This window comes from Ictidomys tridecemlineatus, chromosome 5, assembly GCF_052094955.1.
Source record: "Ictidomys tridecemlineatus isolate mIctTri1 chromosome 5, mIctTri1.hap1, whole genome shotgun sequence".
NCBI classification, from domain to species: domain Eukaryota; kingdom Metazoa; phylum Chordata; class Mammalia; order Rodentia; family Sciuridae; genus Ictidomys; species Ictidomys tridecemlineatus.
The window spans coordinates 5,576,335-5,596,750 of NC_135481.1; the positions used below are offsets into that span (position 1 = coordinate 5,576,335).

The following is a 20,416-nucleotide window of genomic DNA, read 5'->3' on the forward strand; positions in this document are numbered from 1 at the left end:
TGGGCAGTGCTCTTGATCACACAATTAAGATAGCCCTGTGGCCCTTGCTCCTAACCACCACTCCAGCCTGCCTTCAGAGGACACCACTGTCTTAGAGCAAATATAGTATGTGGGACTGGGTCAGTTTTCCAAGGTTAGTTTGCAGTTTTGGAGTACAAAGTCACATTAGAAAACTAGAAATACAGGAGAAAAAGGGTTTTTCTCCTTTCCTTTCCTGAGTTTTAACTTTGTGATAATTTACAGTGGGTCTAGGATCTTTCTTTATTACTGGGTATGGCCCAGGGTGGGACCAGCTTGTGCACAGGAAGCTCATTGAGTCAGTATGTTGAACCTGTGCATCATCATCATGCCACACTGATTCTTCACCTTTGCAGGTGGGTGGCAGAAGCATTCTACATAGTGTTATGAATATGTGAAGAGCTCCAGGTATGTGTGGTGAGTGTGTGTCTCTGTGTGTGTGTGTGTGTGTGTGTGTGTGTGTGTGTGTATGTGTGTGTGTGTGTGTGTAATGAAGTAATGCATGTGATGATGATGCTAAGGCATAGGGAGAACTTCAGGGGTAACAACAAATGAATGAAATCAAGCAAAAAATGCCATGTGTGTTTTAGGAAAATGCTTGAATTCACCAAGTAGCAGAATCAGCAGACCAGGAAGGGCATTCCAAAGAAGTGAAGCAAGGGGCAACTATAGGTGCCCCTATGGTTGAATGGAGAAATTAGCAATCCTGTGGGCAGGAGGTCCAACAGCAACATCCCAAATAGGACGTCAGGACCCTCATCCGCCTATGAAGGGCCATTTCAGAGTCTTGAGTGACCTAAGAATCTAAAGGCTATTCTTTTTCTTGCTTAACAGTTGCAGAGCTCTCTTTGAACTGGCAGCCATGCAAGGATGTACTTATATCATTTTGTTTTTCCCTAATGTTGCCACCTTGATCTGAATCTATATGCCTTGGAGTTATTAAAGTATGGGATGTCATGCCAGGATTGATCCATTTGCAGATAATACACTCATCTTTCAGGATTCCTTTGGCCTAGAATTCTATTAAAATTCAAGCATGAAGGATGAGTTGGAAAAAATTATGGCCTACAAGGAAATTTGCTGTCCAGGAGGGTAGACAAAGACATATACAACCAGCTGTAGGACAAGGTAGACTTCAGAGCTGTAATTGGAGTACAGGGAGTAACAAGAATAGAGGGAACAAGATTAATTATAACTTGAGGGCACTAGAATTTTGTTTTCTTACCTTTCTGTTTCTTTTCTTTATTCTCTCTTTTTTTTTTTCCAATAGCTTAAATGTGGCTGCTCCAAAAATTTGCCCTTTTTTTCTTGTGTATTGAGTTAACTGGAAATCTTAACCATTCTGTTGGCTTCCCTTTTGCTCTGCCTTTTAAAAAAATTGTGTTAAATAGCATATGAGATCTACCCTTCTAAAAATTTTAATTGCATAATAAAGTTGTATTAATTATAAATATAATGTAATAGAGCCGATTTCTAGAGTATTTTCTTTTTGTATGACTAAAACTCTGTACCTATTGAACAGTAGCTCCCCATTTCCATCTTCTTCTAGCCTCTGGCAACTGACGTTCTACTTTCTGTTTCTAAAAGTTTGATTACTCTAAATACTTCATAGAATTAGAATCATATTGTATTTGTTATTTATTTATTTCGGTGCTGGGGATTAAACCTCATGTATGCTAGACAGGCACTCTACCCCTGAGCCACATCTATAGCTCCAGTGCATGTCTTTTTGTGTCTTACTTCTTTCACTTACTGTAATATCCTCAGAGTTCATTCATGTTGTCCCATATTGCAGAATTTCCATCTTTTTCATGGTTGAATAATATTTCATTGTATGTGTGTACAGTAGTTTATTTATCCATTTATGCTACAATGGACACATAGGCCATTTCTACTTATTAAATATTGTGAATAATGTTGCAGTGAGGATGGAAGAACAGAAGCCTTCCTGAGACTCTGATTTCAATTATTTGGATGAATATTCAGAAGTGGAATAACTGGATAATATGGTAGTTCTGTTTTAAAATTTTTTAATATTTTTTTTTAGTTATAGATGGACACAGTCAATCTCTCTCTCTCTCTCTCTCTCTCTCTCTCTCTCTCTCTCTCTCTCTCTCTCTCTCTCTCTCTTTATTGCGGTGTTGAGGATCAAACCCGGGGCTTTACATATGTGAGGCAAGTGCTCTACCACTGAGCTACAACCCCAGCCCTCCGTGTTTTTAATTTTCAAAGGAACTTATATACTGTTTTCCATTGCAGCTCTTCCATTTTATACTTCTGCTAACAGTGCACAAGGGAACTGCACACTCATTTCTTCTGCTGCTCTTCAGCCTGATTCTTCTGTCCTAGCAAATAAACTGCCTTCCACTCTCTTCTCATCACTCTGCACCTGCCACCTTTCTTTTGGTTTCTGAAACATATTCCCTAAAAGTCCAGGTCAGGTCAAAGTTCTCCATGCCTCCTTCCCTGACCACCTAGCTAGAATTACTTTTCTTCTGCTGAAGACCCATTGTGTCTATTGCTTTTGGGACAACTGGCAGAGATTGTTGCTTTACACTGGAATGGATATTACATGTGTATGTTTTATGTTAACTGAACTGCCATCTCCTTAAGAGCAGAGATTGTGTGCCCCCACCTGTCAATCCCTCAGAGTATTTTACACAACACCTTTCCATACTGTAAAGAGGCCAGGAGTCCTAGGAAGGTGTGTGAGTGTGTGTTCTAGGTTTAGAAGACAGGAGCTGAACTTTAATCCTTAGTAGGCTCTGCTAATAGACAAAGCACAGGTCAGTGTCAATCCTAAGAGAAAATGAGCTGGACAGGAACACAGATCAGTGACCAGGGCCCTTTAGTAAGTGGGGATTAGAATGGACAGGCAGGTTTACACAGGAAAGTCATGACTGTAACCTGAGATCTGCTCTGCTGGATTTTGGCAAGCAGGGTTGACAGGTGTTTGCTGGGAGCCAGAGAAAAGCTGTGTTAACCTCACAGTTCTGTAGGAAGTCAGAACAGCTGCTGAAAGCAGGGGCCAACCTAGCTGGCAGTCTGACCATCTCCAGTAATATCCTGTTCTGGAGAGTTCTTGTCTTCCAACCCAGTGTAAGGCAACAAAGTTGTCTGAGTGGTTAGTCCATGACTAATCTGTAGGTCATCTAGAAGCCCCCACGAAAGCTTTTAGGAGGCCAAGGTCCAATACAAGAAGGCCTCAGGGGAAAGCACTGAGTAGACACCTCATTTGGCTCTTGCACTAGTCCTTGTCTTTGTCCTTGTCCTCTCTGCCAGAGGTTCATAATATCCACAGAGCTCTTCCACCTAGTGACCATTATTACCTATTTTCATAGACTCCCACTCTAAGAACCTGCCCTTTACCCTGAGCTCCAGCATCCTGCTGTATCCTGATGAATCCATGCCAATTTCTGGGCCCTGTCTTACCTGGGAAGATTCCTGCCAGGTGACTGGTTATGGGACCTCATTTTGTACTTACGCAATGCCCCAGAGTAGGCAAAAACCTACCTCATGTGCATCTGGGGAAGCTTGAGAACCTGGCCTCACCTCTCCAGGGGGATGGGAAGTGAAGAGAGGTAGGTTGTCTGAGCTGCATGGTACCTCTCCTGCTCGATGTCCTTTTCAGCTTCTCCCTCACCCTTTCCCACTTCTCCAGCTGTTATTATCCTGGGGCAATGGTTCCTAAACCTGACAGATATGTAGAATTATCTGGAAAAAAGGAAGAAGTTCTTAGGCTGTATCCTCAGAGAGTCTCTTTAGGGCATGGGAATCTTGCATTTTTACATAAGATATACATGAAAGAACTGCAGAAGGATGGAAGAAGGACTTACTGAGTTGCTGAGTAATTATTTCTTTCTTTGTCCCCCTCTTCCTCCTGCTCCCTGGACTTTCTACAGTGATCGTATATTCTTTAGGAATCAGAGAAAGAATAGATGTCATTAAAAATAAAAATCAGGGGCTGAGGTTGTGGCTTAGCAGTAGAGTGCTTGCCTAGCACGTGCAAGGCCCTGGGTTTGATCCTCAGCACCACATAAAACTAAATAAATAAAATAAAGATATTATGTCCAACTACAACTAAAAAAAAAAAAAGGGAAAGAAAGAAAGAAAACCAGGGGCTGGTGTTGTGGCTCAGTGGTAGAGCATTTGCCTCACAAATGTGAGGCACTGGGTTCGCTCTTCATTACCACATAAAAATAAAGATATTGCATCCATCTACAACTTAAAAAAAAAGAAAACCACATTTCATTCCAAAGTGATCTTACAGAAACTGCTAATCCTCTCAAATTTATTCCTTTTTTCCACAGGGGGACTTGATCTCATCTTCATGCCAGGTCTTGGGTTTGACAAACATGGCAACCGGCTGGGGAGGGGCAAAGGCTATTATGACACCTACCTGAAGCGCTGTCTGCAGTGTCAGGAAGTGAAACCCTACACCTTGGCCTTGGCTTTCAAAGAGCAGATTTGCCTGCAGGTCCCAGTGGATGAACATGACATGAAGGTAGATGAAGTTCTTTACGAAGACTCTTCACCATCTTAAGACCAGATGACTACAGCCAAATCGTCAGTGTTTTGTATCAGAGTTAGGAATATATGTATATTTTTTCCTGTGTCAAAAATTAATTGAAATTTCACATTAAATTGAATATGGACTTGGATAATTTTTAGTGTACATATGATATACCTAATATTAAATTGTCTTTTGAAATCAATATAAATGTGAATACTAGAATATTGATTAAAATGGAGGCTATCACCATATGATTTTCAACATAATTTCCTGGTGTTAATGTGACAAGTTAATCTCTCGGTTTTGCAGTTTAAGTTAAATATTTATGAGGAACTGTGTTCTAACTCAGAGTGTGAGAGGAAGGTAAACACATGGTGGGTAGACACTGTATTTCATTTTGGCCTGTCATGGGCCTGGCCAGACATAGACTTGGAGCTTATTAATTGATTTGTCGGTGTTTGTTTTAGGTACCAAATTTCCTGATAATATTGTACTAATTCATCATGATTTCATTTACTCACTCTGAAATCTGATGTTTGGCACTTTGTAGTTGTTGGTGGTTAATGTATGAAAATTTTTGATGATTTAATATTTTTATTTAACTGATTGGTCTCTCTTGCTGTTTTGTGTGTCACTTTAAGATCTAAGTTAGGAATTGTGTCTGTTTGCTCATGGGTTCTGTTTTGGAAAATGAAAGATGCTGTTAGCTGAAGGTTGGCAGATGGCCTCACAGCTAGACCGTGGTAATTTTGTTGGTGGGGGAGGATTTGGTTATCACCAGAAAACCCAGGAGTCTTCCTGGACTCCACTCTCCTCTCATTTCCCACCTCCTGCCTGTCACCAGCTCCTGTTGATCTTGCCTCCAAAATGCGTCTTACATCTGCTGTCCTCTCCTTTGTCCTGCTGCTGCTTTTGTCCAGCCCCTCAGCATTTCTAAGTGGAATTAGGCAAGCATCTCATACCTGGCTTCTTTTCCTCCAATGTCTTTCAGAGTGGTATTATAAAACACAAATCTGATCATGAAGCACTTCTGATTGGAGTATTTTGGGGACTCTTCAGAGCCCTCTGGGTTTTGGTGATGTCTTCTATTGTGTACAACATCCCTTAGGAGAGGCTACCACCTTCCTTTTTCTAGTCTCTTGTCTTTACACCCCACATTCTCCTTCTATGCCACATATTGAGCATTACTGGCTGCTTCTGCCCTTTGTACTGAGTGAACCCTTTTGGCTGAAACACTCATTTTGTGCATCTGGACTGTGCTCCTGCTTTGCCTCTTCTGTGAAGTCTTCCTCTGCTTTCTCAGGCAGGTTTATGTTCCATTCCTTGTTTGAACAACCCTGGCTGTTCATCTTCTTGTCCTCTATAGCACTTATTAGTTTACATACTTCACAGAACTGTGAGTGCCAAAGACGTCCTACTTCATAGACAGTGAGACATAGAGTGGGTGTTTGAAAATATTTTTAATGAGTTAATTGAATATATTTAGATATATTTCACTTAAAACATAGATCCACCATTCTTTGGATTCATGATTCATGATTTGGATTCATATGTGATTTATTATTTCATGCACAAAAGTAGGAAAAATCCCAAACTTTAAAATGTCAATAGGCTAAAGATGGATCTGTACAGTTTAAGATGTACAATGCAAAATGGGAGAGAAATGTAATTCTTACAAGCTGTAAAGTCATATTGTTATACTGGTTAAAAACCTTAAATGTTACTTCAACTGTAAGGTTAAGGTGAATATTAATATGACTGATGTGACTATTGGTCTGAAATTCCCAAATTACTTCACATCAGGTAAGTTTTGCCCAATCAACTCAGTGTATGTTATTCTTCTACCAAAAGATGGTGTTTAAAACCACTCAGCCAGCTTCTTAAGTACAGGTAGAACAGGTAGTCAACTGGCCAGAAGAAGCAGGGTGCTGAAATTCAAGAAAGCCAGGAGGCTTCAGGGTCTCCCATTTATAAAGAGAGCCATTTTCTAGTAACTAGTAATGCATGCAGTGGTTTTTATGCAGAGGGTATTAGAAGGGAGAACCCTTTCCTCCCATGATGCAGGTAAAAAGGACACTGTCACCTGATTAGGACATAAACAGAGGATGAGAACAAGACCTTTGACTCTAGGAGGTACAGGTCAACAAGAAGCAAGAATGATGAGGCTTTCAGGAAAGGGTCAATCCAGGTAGAAGGGAGAGAAATAGCAACTAGGACTGAACAGAAATAATTCTTAGTCTTGGGAATTGGAAACATCTCAGCCCCAAATAAGTTTGTGATATATATTCTGCAGAGTTGTGCTTACTTAGAAAATGAACTATATGAAGCTGTGGATAAGAACAATATATGTGGGGCTGGGGTTGTGGCTCAGCGGTAGAGCACTTGCCTTGCACGTGCAAGGCCCTGGGTTCCATCCTCAGCACTACATAAAAATAAATAAATAAATAAAATAAAGTAATTGTGTCTATCTACAACTGCAAAAAATAAATATTAAAAAAAGAACAATACATGTTTAATCACAATGGCCTTCTAAGAGATTGATAAATATGTTGAGGCATGGATGGCTTATTGCAGAAGCTTAGTTCCTGGCCTCAGTTGTTTTGTTTTTCTTTTAGAGATCATTGAATTCAGTTACTCTCATTGAATTTTTAAAATATTTTTTTAGTTGTCAATGGATCTTTATTTATTCTGCTGAGAATTGAAACATGCTGGGCAAGTGCTCTACCACTGAGCCACGACCCCAGTCACTCTCATTGCATTTTAATCTTTTTTTTGTGTGTGTGGTCTGGGGATTGAACCCAGGGGTGCTTAACCATTGAGTCATATCCCCAACCCTTTTTAATATTTTATTTAGAGATAGGGCCTCGCTAAGTTGTTCAGGCTGGCTTCAAACTTGCAATCCTTCTGCCTCAGCCTCTTCTAGTGCTGGGATTACAGGCATGGGGCACTGTGCCTGGCTAATATATATTTATATACTTTCTCCACTAGACTACAGCTCCTTAAAGACACCTTCCATGCCAAATTTGTTTTTGCTTCAGAACCTACCTCAGACCTCAGCACAATGAAATACCCAATAAATTCTTATTCTTTATTTTTTGTGGTACTGGGCATTGAACCCCATTGCAGGGTGCATTACTACTGAGCTACATCTCAAACCTTGATTTTTTATTTTGACACAGGATCTAAGTTTTAGAGGCTGGCCTTGAACTTGTGATCTTCCTCCCTCAGCTTTTTACATTGCTGGGATTATAGGCATTTGCCACCATGCCTGGCCCCAGTAAATTCAATGAAAGAATGAACCAGTTTGAATATTGCCCTCCATAAAAACCCAGTTTTTTTTTCCTTCAGTCTCTGTGGTCACCAGTCCTAAATATATGATTTCTTCTATGCTTAAAAATAAATAACAGATTTTTCTAAATAATAATGTGCATGTTATAAAACACACAAGAAGGATGAGATAAAGTTGAAATAGGATATATTAGATATAATTTATATTCATTTTTAAGAACAACATGATTTAAAAACTTATTTTTTATTTATTCCTTCTTTCTTCCCTTCCTCATTTCTCTCTCTTTCTTGCTTGCCTGCCTCTCTCCCTTCCTTTTTTCCTAGGGCCTTGTGCATGCTAGGCAAGTAATCTACCACTGAGCCACACATCCAATCCCCAAATTCTTTTTTTTGGTGCTAGGTATTGAACCCAGGGGCACTTATCCATTGAACCACATCTTCAGCCCTTTTTTGTATTTTATTTAGAGACAGGGTCTTGCTGAGTTGCTGAGGCTGGCTTTAATTTGGGATTCTTCTCACTTAGCCTCCCAAGCCACTGGGATTTCAGGCGTGTGCCACCGTGCCTGGCTCATTATTTTTTGAAAACCTTATTTTAACACATCTTTAATGACTCAGAAGTCTGGTTTTAATTTCAGTATTTGGTCTTAAAGGCTTTTTAGCTGAAAAAAGTACTTCCAGAGATAAGCAGATCCAGTTGGATATAGTGCTGTAGTTACTAAAATTTTTAATTTTATCTACTAATTTCACAGTGATATTTTAAATAGAAATATGACTAGTCAATATACATTTTCTTGATGTGGATCTGTCATTCTTACATATTAAAACGCCACCCATTTGCTTTGTTGACAGATGGATTCAAAACTTATTGAACTTCTTAGAAAGATTTTAAACCAAGTTAGAAAAATTCTGCTTCCAATTTAGTTGTGTAGATATGAAAGCATTTATAGATGTCATGGTTTTTGGCAACATAATCATATAATGATGAAAACATTTTCATTTTTAGTATGCTCCCTCTTTGTCTGTCTTCCTTTCTTTCTTTTTCTTTCTTCTCTCCCTCCCTCCCTCCTTCCCTTCCTTCCTTCTTTCCTTTCACTGGGAATTGAACCCAGGTTCTCATGCATGCCAGGCAAGTGCTTTCTGAAAGTAGTTCACATCTGACTCATTGATGGTACATGACTTTTACCCTGAAGATTCAAATTAGATGCATTTTTTTTTTAAATGTCTGCTTAGTTAGCAATTTACTGGTGGCCATTTGTAATCTCAGAAAAGTTAGAAAAATTGGTATCTTTGCTTTTGGGTTAAAAGTACAAGCAAAACTCATCTTCAAGTTTAACAGCTTTTTAAAAAGTATTTTATCTTGAGATAACCAGAGAAATTGCAGGTGAATCAAAATGTGTACTCATGTGTACTTCTTATTATATCACAAAGAGTTGTAAATTTTATATATATATATATATATATATATTTGCAGTGCTGGAGATTAAACCTGAGGCCCTGTGCTTGTGAGGCAAGCATTTTATCTCTAAAGCTACATCTCTAGCCCTCTATTATTTTTTAAAGATCCTAATTTTATAAAATTCACATCAGTGAAACCTATCACATGTGGGATATATCTTATCTGTGAATTATGTGGGATGCTATTACTAAATATTTAATGTAGAATTCACCACTTTACCTTTAAAAGAAAACCCAAAGTAGCCATTCCGTAGGGAATGGAAACTTTGTCTGCCTATAAGACTTTTTTTTTTTTTAAGTTTTTTTTTTTTTTTTTGGTGGGGGGTACCAGGGATTGAATTCAGGGGCACTTGACCACTGACCTACATCCTTATCCCTATTTTGTATTTTATTAGAGTCTCATTGAGTTGCTTAGTGCCTCGCCAAATTGCTGAAGTTGGCTTTGAACTTGCGATCCTCCTGCCTCTGCCTCTTGAGCCGCTGGGTGTGTGTGTGTGTGCCACCACACTAAGGTGAATTTTGAGAAATACATCTTATCCATTTCATCTCTCCTTTAACATCTTTCTTCTTGTAGTGGAACTGCAAGAGGAGGTATGTTGGAAGCATCTGTCTTTTGACTCAGCCTCCCACCATGAAGGATTTATTCCTGTCCTCATGTCTTCAGATTGCAAGCCGTGTTTTCTATATGCCATCCAATAGTGCTTCTTGACAGAAAGATGCATCAGGTTTCTTGACATTGTCTTATTAGCAATTCATCCCTATTTCCACAGTGTAAACAATCAGTATTTTTTTTAAATGGCATGGTATAAATTTAAAATATACATTTAAATTATCTTTCACTATTAAGTGAGAAGGCTTTTAACAGACTTACAAACCTTTGTGATTCTGTTTAGTGAACTCTGTCCAGTGAGTGTTGGAGTAGGTAGCTTAGGTTATTAAATATTGTTGAACATATTGTGGAAAGTTTGTTTTCATTTTCTTGGTCTGTAGCTTCTGCTAGTCATGATGGTATCATGCTTTTCACTGTGCATGTGAAAACTGATTCGTCATTAACCATGTGGGACACAAATCCCTATTTCAAAAAGGCTTTGAGATAATTTCAAAATTTTTTGTTGTTGATTTCTTGGCAAATTTTAGTGTTATTCCTTGTGTGGTTCATGGATAGCTTATATGAATAATGTAAGTATTAGTATTGTTACTCATTTGGGCTAGCATTTTTAGAGTTATCTTTGATTTACTATTTCTTTTTAAGAATCTTTTAAAGCCACTTGTCCATTTTAAGAGTGTTGGTTTAGTGGAACCACATTAGGAAATAGGTAAAATCCTGTGCTTCAGAAACTGCAGTATGTCTCAGTATGCTGAAAGTAACTAAACTCCCCCTCCCACATTGTCCAACTGTTCTTTCTCCCCAAACACATTTGCTTATCCTGATAAGGGATATGCTGATGCAGTTTGTAAATTTTAGCAAAACTGAATTTCTTGTCTTTCAAAGATGAGTAAATACAAATAGAGATTCTAATATCGTCTTGCTTTTGGGGGCAGTCATCCTGTTTGGTGACCATTGCTCTAAGGGTAGGTAGAAGGACAGGTTTATTGGTCAAGAGAGATTCTGGTTGAGCCACAGAGCTTTTTTACTTCCTCTTCCTGCCTCTCCCTTGTCTGTGTTGACTGAGTGTGGTATTGCTGGTGCTGGCCTCCCTATGATCCTTTTGTCTTTCTTTTTGTCACAATGTTTTAATACAGCCCCCTTGCCTTCTGCCCATGTGCTTTGGTTGGAGCTGCTATCTTGATTGTTGGGTTTATTGTCTGTGTTTGAATAGGAAAGAAGTCATTCCTGTAGAAACAGAGCACCTTTAAAAACCTTGTCACCTGGAAAATAATGGAACCCTTTCTTTTGGGTCTTTTCCTTTCAGACTTTTCCCTGACTGACCAGGACCTACCCTCTGAGTACATGAAAGGATTCCCAAAACTAGATAAAAAGCTAGAAACACTTTTTAAGTCTCCCACTTTTTCCTTTCCATCATCTCGCTCTTCTCTACCAATTGCAGCTCCTTTTCATTTTAACATTTGTAGCTTGTTATGACAACAGACCACATCAATACCAATGAATGAGGCATCTGCACAAAAATCCATTTGGTTTAATTGTTTTGATTATTATATGTCCCGTGAATGTCTTACATATACTTTTAGTCTTAAAATGATTCATTTAAAAAATATACTTTCAAAGCAAACAGTTGTTTCAATGTTGAGTCAGATCCCAGAGTTTACTACTATAAATGACAAACATTTGGTTTTATCACTGAGAAATAATCTCTTCAGAATTGAAATGCAAAAAGTGTTTGTTATTTCCTCCCAATCTTAGAGATAAAGAATACTGTATTATTCTGAAGATCTGGGTTGGGATACTGTGGATCTTGACCATGTAGAATAGATATATTGCTGTAAGTATAAAATATTTGCTGTTCCTCCAATCTGGGGATAAGATAAATTCTATTCCCAGTAGGTATACTTAATACAAGAACCAGTGGACAGTGAAGATTACTTATCAATTGGCCATCTCCTCTAGGCCATCCTCTATCCTTCTATGCATTATCTCCATAAAACACAACTCTGCTTGTGCTACCTACCTGCTTAATAGTTTTTGATGGTTATCTATTGCCCAAAGAATAAATTTCTCAGCTTGCATATAGGACCCTTTCCAACCTGGCACTATGTTCCTTCATTTCTCCCCTCTCTCTCTCTGTCTCTGTCTCTCTTTCTCTCTTTTCTCTCTCTCTCTCTCTCTTCCTCTCCCCCCCAACACCTCTTTTGCCCTCCAGACCAAAATGCTAGTTACATCAGAATCCAGTATGCTGAGTAAGAACCAGATTTATAAAATTGAATATGAGATCAGTCTATATAAATATTAACAGGTAGTGGATGGTTCAGTGGGAGTGGAAGATTTTAGTGAGGCACCAAGATATTCTAGAAAGTGAATATCAACCTTTATTGGCATATGGATCACTTGGGGATCTTTTAAAAATGTGGTAGGAAGGTCTAGAGTAGGACCCAGAATGCTTCATTTCTAACAATCTCCTAGGTAATGCTGCTGGTTTCTTGCCCCCATTGAGTAGCAGTGTTCTGAGCTGCACTGCCCAGTATGGTAGCTTTAGTGATTAGTGGCTATTTAAAGTTAAAGAGATAAAAATAAAATTTAAAAGACACTTCCATGGCTACACTAGTCACACTTTAACTGCTCTGTAGCCCCATGTGGCTAGTGCTTACTCTGTAAAATAGCACAAATATAAGACATTTCCATCATTGCAGAAAGTTCTATTGCACAGCACTAATTTCTAGAGCATGATTTTCAAACTGTTTTCTACAGACTACCTATTAAATCAGAATCTGTAGGAATAGAGGACTGGAAATTTGCATTTTGAACAAATGCCTCAGGGTATTTTTATGCTTGCTGAAGTTAGAGGAATACTTCTGCCGGGATCCAAAATCTAATGTCCAGAGGTAAGTGTAATGTGGGAACAGGCAAATGTCAGAGACAGACAGGAACCCATCAGCTTAACTACCTTGCTTGCCAGCCATGAAAATCATACCTCGTTGTCCTCAGGTACAGCTTGTGGAGCTGACCTCTGACACCAGAGCTTCATAGCACGGAAGAGGTACAAGCCCTTAAGCCAGTGGCATTCTAAAGGTATGTGGCTGGTCCTAGGTGTATTCTCTGGTCTCACATGCCTTCTGGTTTCTACGTGCTAATAGAGGTGAGAGCCAGGGCCTGCATTCAGTTTCAGGGATGAATCTCAATCCCAGAAGGAGCAATCAAGAAATAACTGTCTTCTTTTTCACACTATTTGGATCTCCCTCTCCTTCCCAGGAGCATATTTTGGCAAGATCCTATTTTTTTTTTTTTTGATACTGGGGATTAAACCCCAGGGCTCAACAACTGAGCCACATCCCAAGCCCTATTTTATATTTTATTTAGAGTCAGGGTCTCACTGAGTTTCTTAGTGTGCCTCGCTTTTGCTGAGGCTGGCTTTGAACTTGCTATCCTCCTGCCTCAGCCTCCCGAACCACTGGGCTTACAGGTGTGCACCACTGTGTCCAGCAAGATCCTATTATTTTTTGATCATCTTTCAGATATAAAAAATGAGTTCTATTGAGGGGATTAAAAAACTCAGTTCAATCTTAAATCAAAATTTTTGTTTGTTTGTTTCTTCTGCGTCCCTTACCCTCCAACTCATCAGTGGGGAGGGGTATCCATATAATATTTCATTTTCTTCCATCCACCTCCTTTCTTCTGGTTCTGAAGGTTCTGACAGTCAAGGAAAGTAGCATAGCTGGCTTGAATCAATCACCTGACCTCAGACCTCGTTTACCATATACCCAGATGATTTTCATAGAGCTGCTTTGTGGGTTTTTGGGAGAACCTCTGCTGGGACTGCATGTACTCTGCACTATGCTTGAGCTGACCTCTAGTTCCCACGCAGTGCCTGCCCTCTAGATGCACACCCCTAAGATTCCCCGCCTCCAGCTGGCAGCCCCCTTGGCCAAAGAAGGCTTGAGTCTAATTTCTAATTGAGACTGCCACTTTGTTAAATAGGTAACTGGTTATATGCATGGTCCATCAAAGTACAAGTGTCACCAGCTCGCAGACTACCCACAGGATGCAGTGGATCAGTTAAGATCACACATTGATAAAGAATAGGATGGGGGTGCTGGGGTTGTGGCTCAGTGTTCGAGTGCTTGCCTAGCACATGGGAGGCCCTGGGTTCAATCCTCAGCACCACATAAAAATAAATAAAGGTATTGTGTCCATCTACAACTAAAAAATAAATATTTTTTTTAAAAAAGAAGAGGGTGGGAAGGAGGCAAGTTGAAAATGAACCATAAACATTTTCCCCAACATTCATCTGGGTGCATAAATGAAGTGGAAGACTGGTTGCTGACTTATTTTCACTGGCTTGGAATTGCTTTATCTAGGGGGATAAGTGTTCTCTCAAGAGGAAGCTCTGCCACAGTTGGTACCTCTGAGGGTTGCATATATAGCAGGTTTAATGAGTGCTTTCTAAGTAATAGGAGCACTAAATATCACTCTTTCTTCTCTAAGTTCAGAACCATCTGAGAGACAGACATGGAGTCAAATGTGGTAAGTCAGAAGATCAATTTGGTTAATGGATTGGTGGATTTAGCTGAGTTGTGCAGTCTTCTTATAGGAGACTCCTTCGTCATACACACCCATTTTCTAGCTAGTCAGGGACACAACTGACCAGATACCTGCTGGCCCTCCTGCGAGGGGTAATAGAACAGGACATGGCAGAGAATTTTCTTCCTGTGGACAGTCACATCCAAATGAAACAAACTAGAGCAAGCATATCCCACAAGCTTGGTTTCTTCTGCAAAACTTACAGGCTGGGGTGGGGAGGTGTAAGGGAAGGAGGAGAGAGAGGACAGGAGTGTTATTCTGGCTAAAGTCCTTCCATGTGAGCACATGGTTGTGGGCATGCAGAACAACTACTTTGCCTACATCTGCATATATTAGCATATCCCATTTTTGTAACACTGGTATCACTAGCCCATTTTATAGAAAACCAAGGCTGAGATGATATTCCACATGCGTGGTAAATCAGGGTCTGAACCAACTCTGATTTTAAGTCCATGTTCTTTCACTACCTTGTATCTTGCACCTCATTTGGAGTGCTGGGAAGGGAGGGCTTCTGTTTTTCTTCTGAAACCCTCTTATGAGCTCTTTTATATCCTGGGGCACTAGGTCAACTTGAACCTTGTAACTTGAGTTCCTTAAAGCACCTGAGCCCACAAAATCTTCAGCGAGTCTGTGGCAGATCTAAAGAGGCCCATGATGGGAAGGCTGGGAGAACTCCCTGTGGAGTTGAGCTTTGGTTTCCCATTCAGGACCTATGTCTGCTTGCCACGCTGTCCTCACAAGGCCAAAGAGGCTGCCATGGAGATCTCACCAGGCCTCATATCAGGGTGATCTGTAGTTGCTTTAGCTCAGTCCTTGGTCAGGTCTGCAGGAATAATCAATGAGATACTGGGCCAGCCTTTAATTATAATTCTCTGTGGTTACAAAGATGCATGTAGTCTCTAGCTGGTTAGTCTATTCTGTTGGGCTCTGATACCTTCCCTAAACCTGGGTTTCTTATTGATCTTATAAGCCTTTCTGACACTCTGCACGTGGTTATGCGCTTGCTTTTCAGTCTCTGCAGATGGTTGAACTACTGTACATCCCCATTTTCCTCCTCTTTCCCTTTACTTTTTCTCTTTCCTTCTCTCTTCTTACCCCCTCATCTTTCTTTTCTACCTGTTTTCCCCTCTTTTTCTTTCTCTCCCTCTTTGCTTCCCATTAGCCTTGAACCTCAGGGGGGGATAGGACTATCTGCAAAGGAAGAATCTTTGCCACAGGATTATCAGATTCCAAAATGTAATCTAGTAGAAGGCAGCACTGTAGGAACATTTTGCAAGGAGCTAAGGGACTGTAAAGCATTCCTGGATATCACAGAAGTCTCTTGAGGATGCTGGGCAAAAGGACAGCTGCTACAGAGGTGAAGGTGGGCTTCAATCCCCTTCCTCTAGCAAGAGGGAAGATAACAAAGGGAGAGAGGAAGGGTTTTATGCCTCATTTTATTCTCTTGACAGTTTGCCTAGTCAGTTCTGCCTGTATTATTATCACCTCTAAGAACATTTTTTTCTACCATTTAATCCATCAGTCTTTTATTAAAGCTTAGATAAAAGTTTTTAAAAAAATCCCTTCAACACCCAGCCACCAGAAGGGAAATTTCAGAGAATGAGATGATCAGATTTCTAAGTTTATTGAAAAACCTATAGATAACTGCATGACTGCTCATGCTGTTTTATAAAACAAGTGCAGCTAGGTGAGCCATTTAATAATGTGGGAACTGTCGGCTGTGTGGGTAGTGGAGAGGAGAGCACCCCTCCGGCAGGTGCTGGCTCTGGCAGCAATGAACACTGCGGCACACTGCACTGCAGCACAGGGTCACCCTGCAGGCTGAGCCACACTGCTTCTTAGGAACCATCCACAGCACGGCCTGTTATCTGGCAGACAGAGTGCCCAGGTCTTTCCAAGCACAGTAGAACCCAAACATATCCCCTCTATGTCAACCATACTCTGGGGCTTTTGAAGGTGTTTAATCCTTACCACAATCCTGAGATAGACATCATTGCCTCTGTTTGCCAGATGGAAAAATTGGAGGCTGCAGGAGGGAAGGAACCTATGTAAAATTATAGAATGGAGTGGTAGAGCCAAGGAAATAACCCAGGTTTTCCCATTCCTGTGCCTTTTTGTTTTACCCTGTTACCAAAAACAGTCTATAGACTATATAGGGAGTGTTAAAGAAACCGTCCTTTGGCATGCAGGGTAAGTATATTAGAGCTGGTGGGTGGGTAGAGATAGGGGAGTAAAGGTAGTAGAACTCTGAAGTTATAGATATACTCTGAAATCAGGATTTATGCTTTCAGATCCCACTATTCAATAAGTTAATTTCTCTGTGCCTCTTTATAAAATGAGGACTGATAATGGTATCTGCATCATAGGTTTGTGGTAAAGGTTAAAAGAGATAATAAAGTATGTAATACTGTGTCTAGCATATGATAGGTTGGATAAATGATGTAGCCTTAGGCTCAATTTTAGAATCAAAGGAAATCTTAAAAAAGGCCTCATGCAGGGTCTGCTTGTAGAGGTCATCAGGTATTTTCAATTCCTTTCTGCCATCTTATAAGTATACTTTGCTTGCCTGCCCTGCTTACTATGGTCTGGGATGCCTGCAGTTACTTCATCAGAAGGGCTGCTATTCAGGGTTGACCCCTGATTGCCAATGTGCCCTTTGTGGTCCTGCCACAACTCATAGTATCACTTTGGGTGACTTCAGACTTGCTTGGCTGGGCCTCAGTTTCCTTAGTTATAAGGGGATATAGACAGAACCAGGTTTGAAGAAGCAGGGTGTGTGAATTTCTACATCAGAATTACCTGGATGGATTGTTGAAAATTCTGATTCAGGGGCTTTGCCTATAGTTGGCCAAAATCAGAATCTGTAGCAGTGCTTGTTATGGTTCAAATATGGTTTGTTCCCTCTAAAACTCATATTGGAATTTAATCTCATTGTGAGGTATTAAAAGGTTGGAATCTTAATCTGACTATGGTATGCAGAGGTAGGGCCTTTGGGAGATAATTAGAATTATATAAAGTCATGGAGCGGGGAGGGCTATGACTAAATATAAGGAGGGAGAAAGATGACACAGACATACTCACATACTTACCCCACATTTGCACTCTTTTACAATGTACATCCTGGGACATTAGAAGATAGTCACCAGGTATGGCCCCTCAACCTTGGACCTGAACCAGAAGCCAAAATAAACCTTTTCTTTATAACTTACTCAATTTGTGGGATTGTGTTATTAGGAACAGAAAATGGGCTAATTTACAGTGCTCTAGGATGTACATTTGTAAAAAGCACCCTCCCCATGATTCATGCCCTGGCCCAACTCTCAGAGAATCTGGTATAATTGGCCATTAATAAATAATTAAAGCAAATTAAATAATAAAAGCAAATTAAATAATAAGTCAATTAAGAAAATTGATTTAGTTCTTAACTTTGGTTTTAAGATTTTCCTGTTTATTTATTTATTTTTGTAGCAGTTTTGCTACATGTGTGTAACTGTGGTTCTATGCATTTATTCTGTTTAGGGTTCATAACACTTATAGAATATATGGTTTGTGGTCTTTTGCCAGGTTTGGAAAATTCTTGGTCATTATCTCTGTAAAAGTTATTTCTGCTCCATTTGCTCTTTCCTCTGTAGGACCCCAATTACATGTATGCTGGACCTGTTCACCATGTCCCATTAGGTCTTGTACACTCCTCTTTCATTCCCCTAATACTTTCCATTTTGTTCCTCCATTCTTTCAGTCTAAATATTCTCTATTACATATTTTTGAATTCCCTAATCTTTTCTTCAGCTTTGCCTACCCACCTGTTGAGTTCCTAGCTTAATTATTATATATTTCAGAACAGAACTTTCATTTGATTTTTAAAAATGGACTTTAATTCTTTGTTAAAATTCAGTTTTTAGAAATGTTGATTACACTGATCTTGTGTTATAATTTCAGTATCAGGATCTCTTTGTATTTCTGTGTTTATTATCTTCTTCTTGGTTTCTGGCCTTTTCCCAGTATGCTTTGTAATTTTTTTATTTAAATTTTTTTTGTTGTTGTATATTATGTCAGTTGTATGTGAAAATTTGGAGAGAGAATTTGAGGCTCTGGATATTGCATTTTTTTCTCCTGAGAAGATCTGCTGTTGCTTTTGGAAGTTAGGGTCAGGGCAGATTGTCATAATCCCGTCTGGGATGGAGCAGATGGGAAGCCAGGCTTTTTTTTCCCATAAATCCTGGTCTGTTCCTGATTTGTCCTCCTTTCTAGGACTCAGTAGTTCTTTCTGAAAGTTTGGGGTGTATACCAAGTGCCTCCTTCTTGGTGAGCCCTAAACTCTCATTTTTGTTCCCCCAGTGTAGGTAGGTGGGACTATCGAAACTCAGCTTCCTAGCTGCTTGACTGGTGGTTTCTATTTCATTTCTTCTCTTGGCTTCTTCACTGATCAAAAATACAACTTCTTAGCTTTTAGTTTTTTTCTTGAGCATGAGCAAATGTTTCAAGGCAAAAAGCTGTGCCAAACATTAGGCTCATTTCTGTGCCTCTATTCTCTTTGAGATCTTGGTGCCTTTAGATCTCACCACATGTGATAGCTCTCTGATGCTTTCAAATGGAATTTGTTTTTTTAAAAATATTATTTTGTTTAGCATTTCTGTTTGTTCTTGGTAGAAGAATTGATCTCAATAAATTAATCTGTCACAGGCAGAAATGGAATTTCCTGATATTGTTTTTTTAATCTCTTCAAGTGATTTTAAAATGAGATATACTGGATGAAATCAGCTCCTTCCTACATCATAAGAAGGTCTCATCACCTAACACCCATGTTTAATAATGTTGGTTTCCTGGTCCTACTTTAGATACACTGAACCACAATTTTATAAAAAAAGACTTGTGGGGCTGTGGCTGTGGCTCAGTGGTGGAGCACCTGCCTTGCACATGTGATATACTGGGTTCAAACTACATAAAAATAAATAAAGATATTGTATCCATCTACAACTAAAAAGTTATTTTAAAAAAACTTGTAATTTGTAGTTCTAGCAAGTGCTTCTAACAAAGGCACACTTGGGAAGCACTGAGCAAGTGGTTCATCAGGGTTCTCCTTGCTCTAGTTGCCTATGGATATTCCAGTACCCCCAGTGAGTCCCCTTACCCAAGGCACCCTGCATATACTGGCAGGAAAGAGTCTGATTGTTCTGTGTGCAGGGAAGGAAGCATGATACTTGTACCAATATCTCTAGATTTATTTTGTATTCTGCAACTCCATGAGAGGTAGCTCCTTTGCTGAATTATTTTTAATTTCGTCTATAGACATTTTAATCAGAGATGAAAAATGGTTGGTCTTTTGCCAAGAGTTCAGTCTAAGAGGAAGTTATTTGCCTTTTAGAGATACATTAATTTGCACTGACTTTTGTGTAGAAGGCAGAAGCTTGTAATAGAAAAGAACCTGGAATTTAGAGATCAAGGACGACTCTAGGATTCTTTGGTAGCCCAGGAGTTGGAGGAATTACATGCCACCTCTCTTCCTCCTTCCACTAATAGAAGTTTTGTTTTTGAGCTTCAATATATATCTGCTTGTCATCCTCCAACTTAGGCTCCATCTCATCTACCAGTGGTATAGGACTAGAGTTCAGTTCAGGATGTCACCCTATACAAGTCCTTTCCTACTCCCTATCCCAGAGTCAGTAGTCCCTCTTATGTACCTTTCCTCTGCTACTTCCTGCCACAGCTGTCCCTAGGTGCTCAGACCCGAGGGCAAATCGAGCCACCTAGCAAGATGGTTTCCCTTAGTTCTCTCTGACTTCTGAGGACGCATTCCACTTTGGAGTTCTTTGATTGTCTAGATTTATGGGCTTCTCAGGAAGTGCTACACAAATCAATAAGAAAATAATAAATATGCCCAATTAAAAAAGGGCAAAGGACTTGAATAGATAATTCATGAAAGAAGACATACAAGTAGGCATAAATAT

At 39.7% G+C, this 20,416-nt stretch overlaps 1 protein-coding gene across 5 annotated transcripts in view; it reads left to right on the forward strand.

The window, feature by feature from the left end:
• Positions 1 to 20,416, forward strand: part of Mthfs (methenyltetrahydrofolate synthetase) — a 141,882-nt gene that overhangs the window by 49,293 nt on the left and 72,173 nt on the right. For 4 of the 5 annotated variants that reach the window (XM_005316876.5, XM_013360044.3, XM_078049152.1 and 1 more), the window contains exon 3: positions 4,329 to 5,137. The exons of the other annotated variant lie outside the window; for it this stretch is intronic. In XM_005316876.5, the coding sequence (XP_005316933.1) occupies positions 4,329 to 4,561 (233 nt within the window). In that variant the 3' untranslated portion in view covers positions 4,562 to 5,137. Of the gene's footprint in view, positions 1 to 4,328; positions 5,138 to 20,416 lie in introns of those variants that run through there. 5 annotated transcript variants of the gene reach the window in all.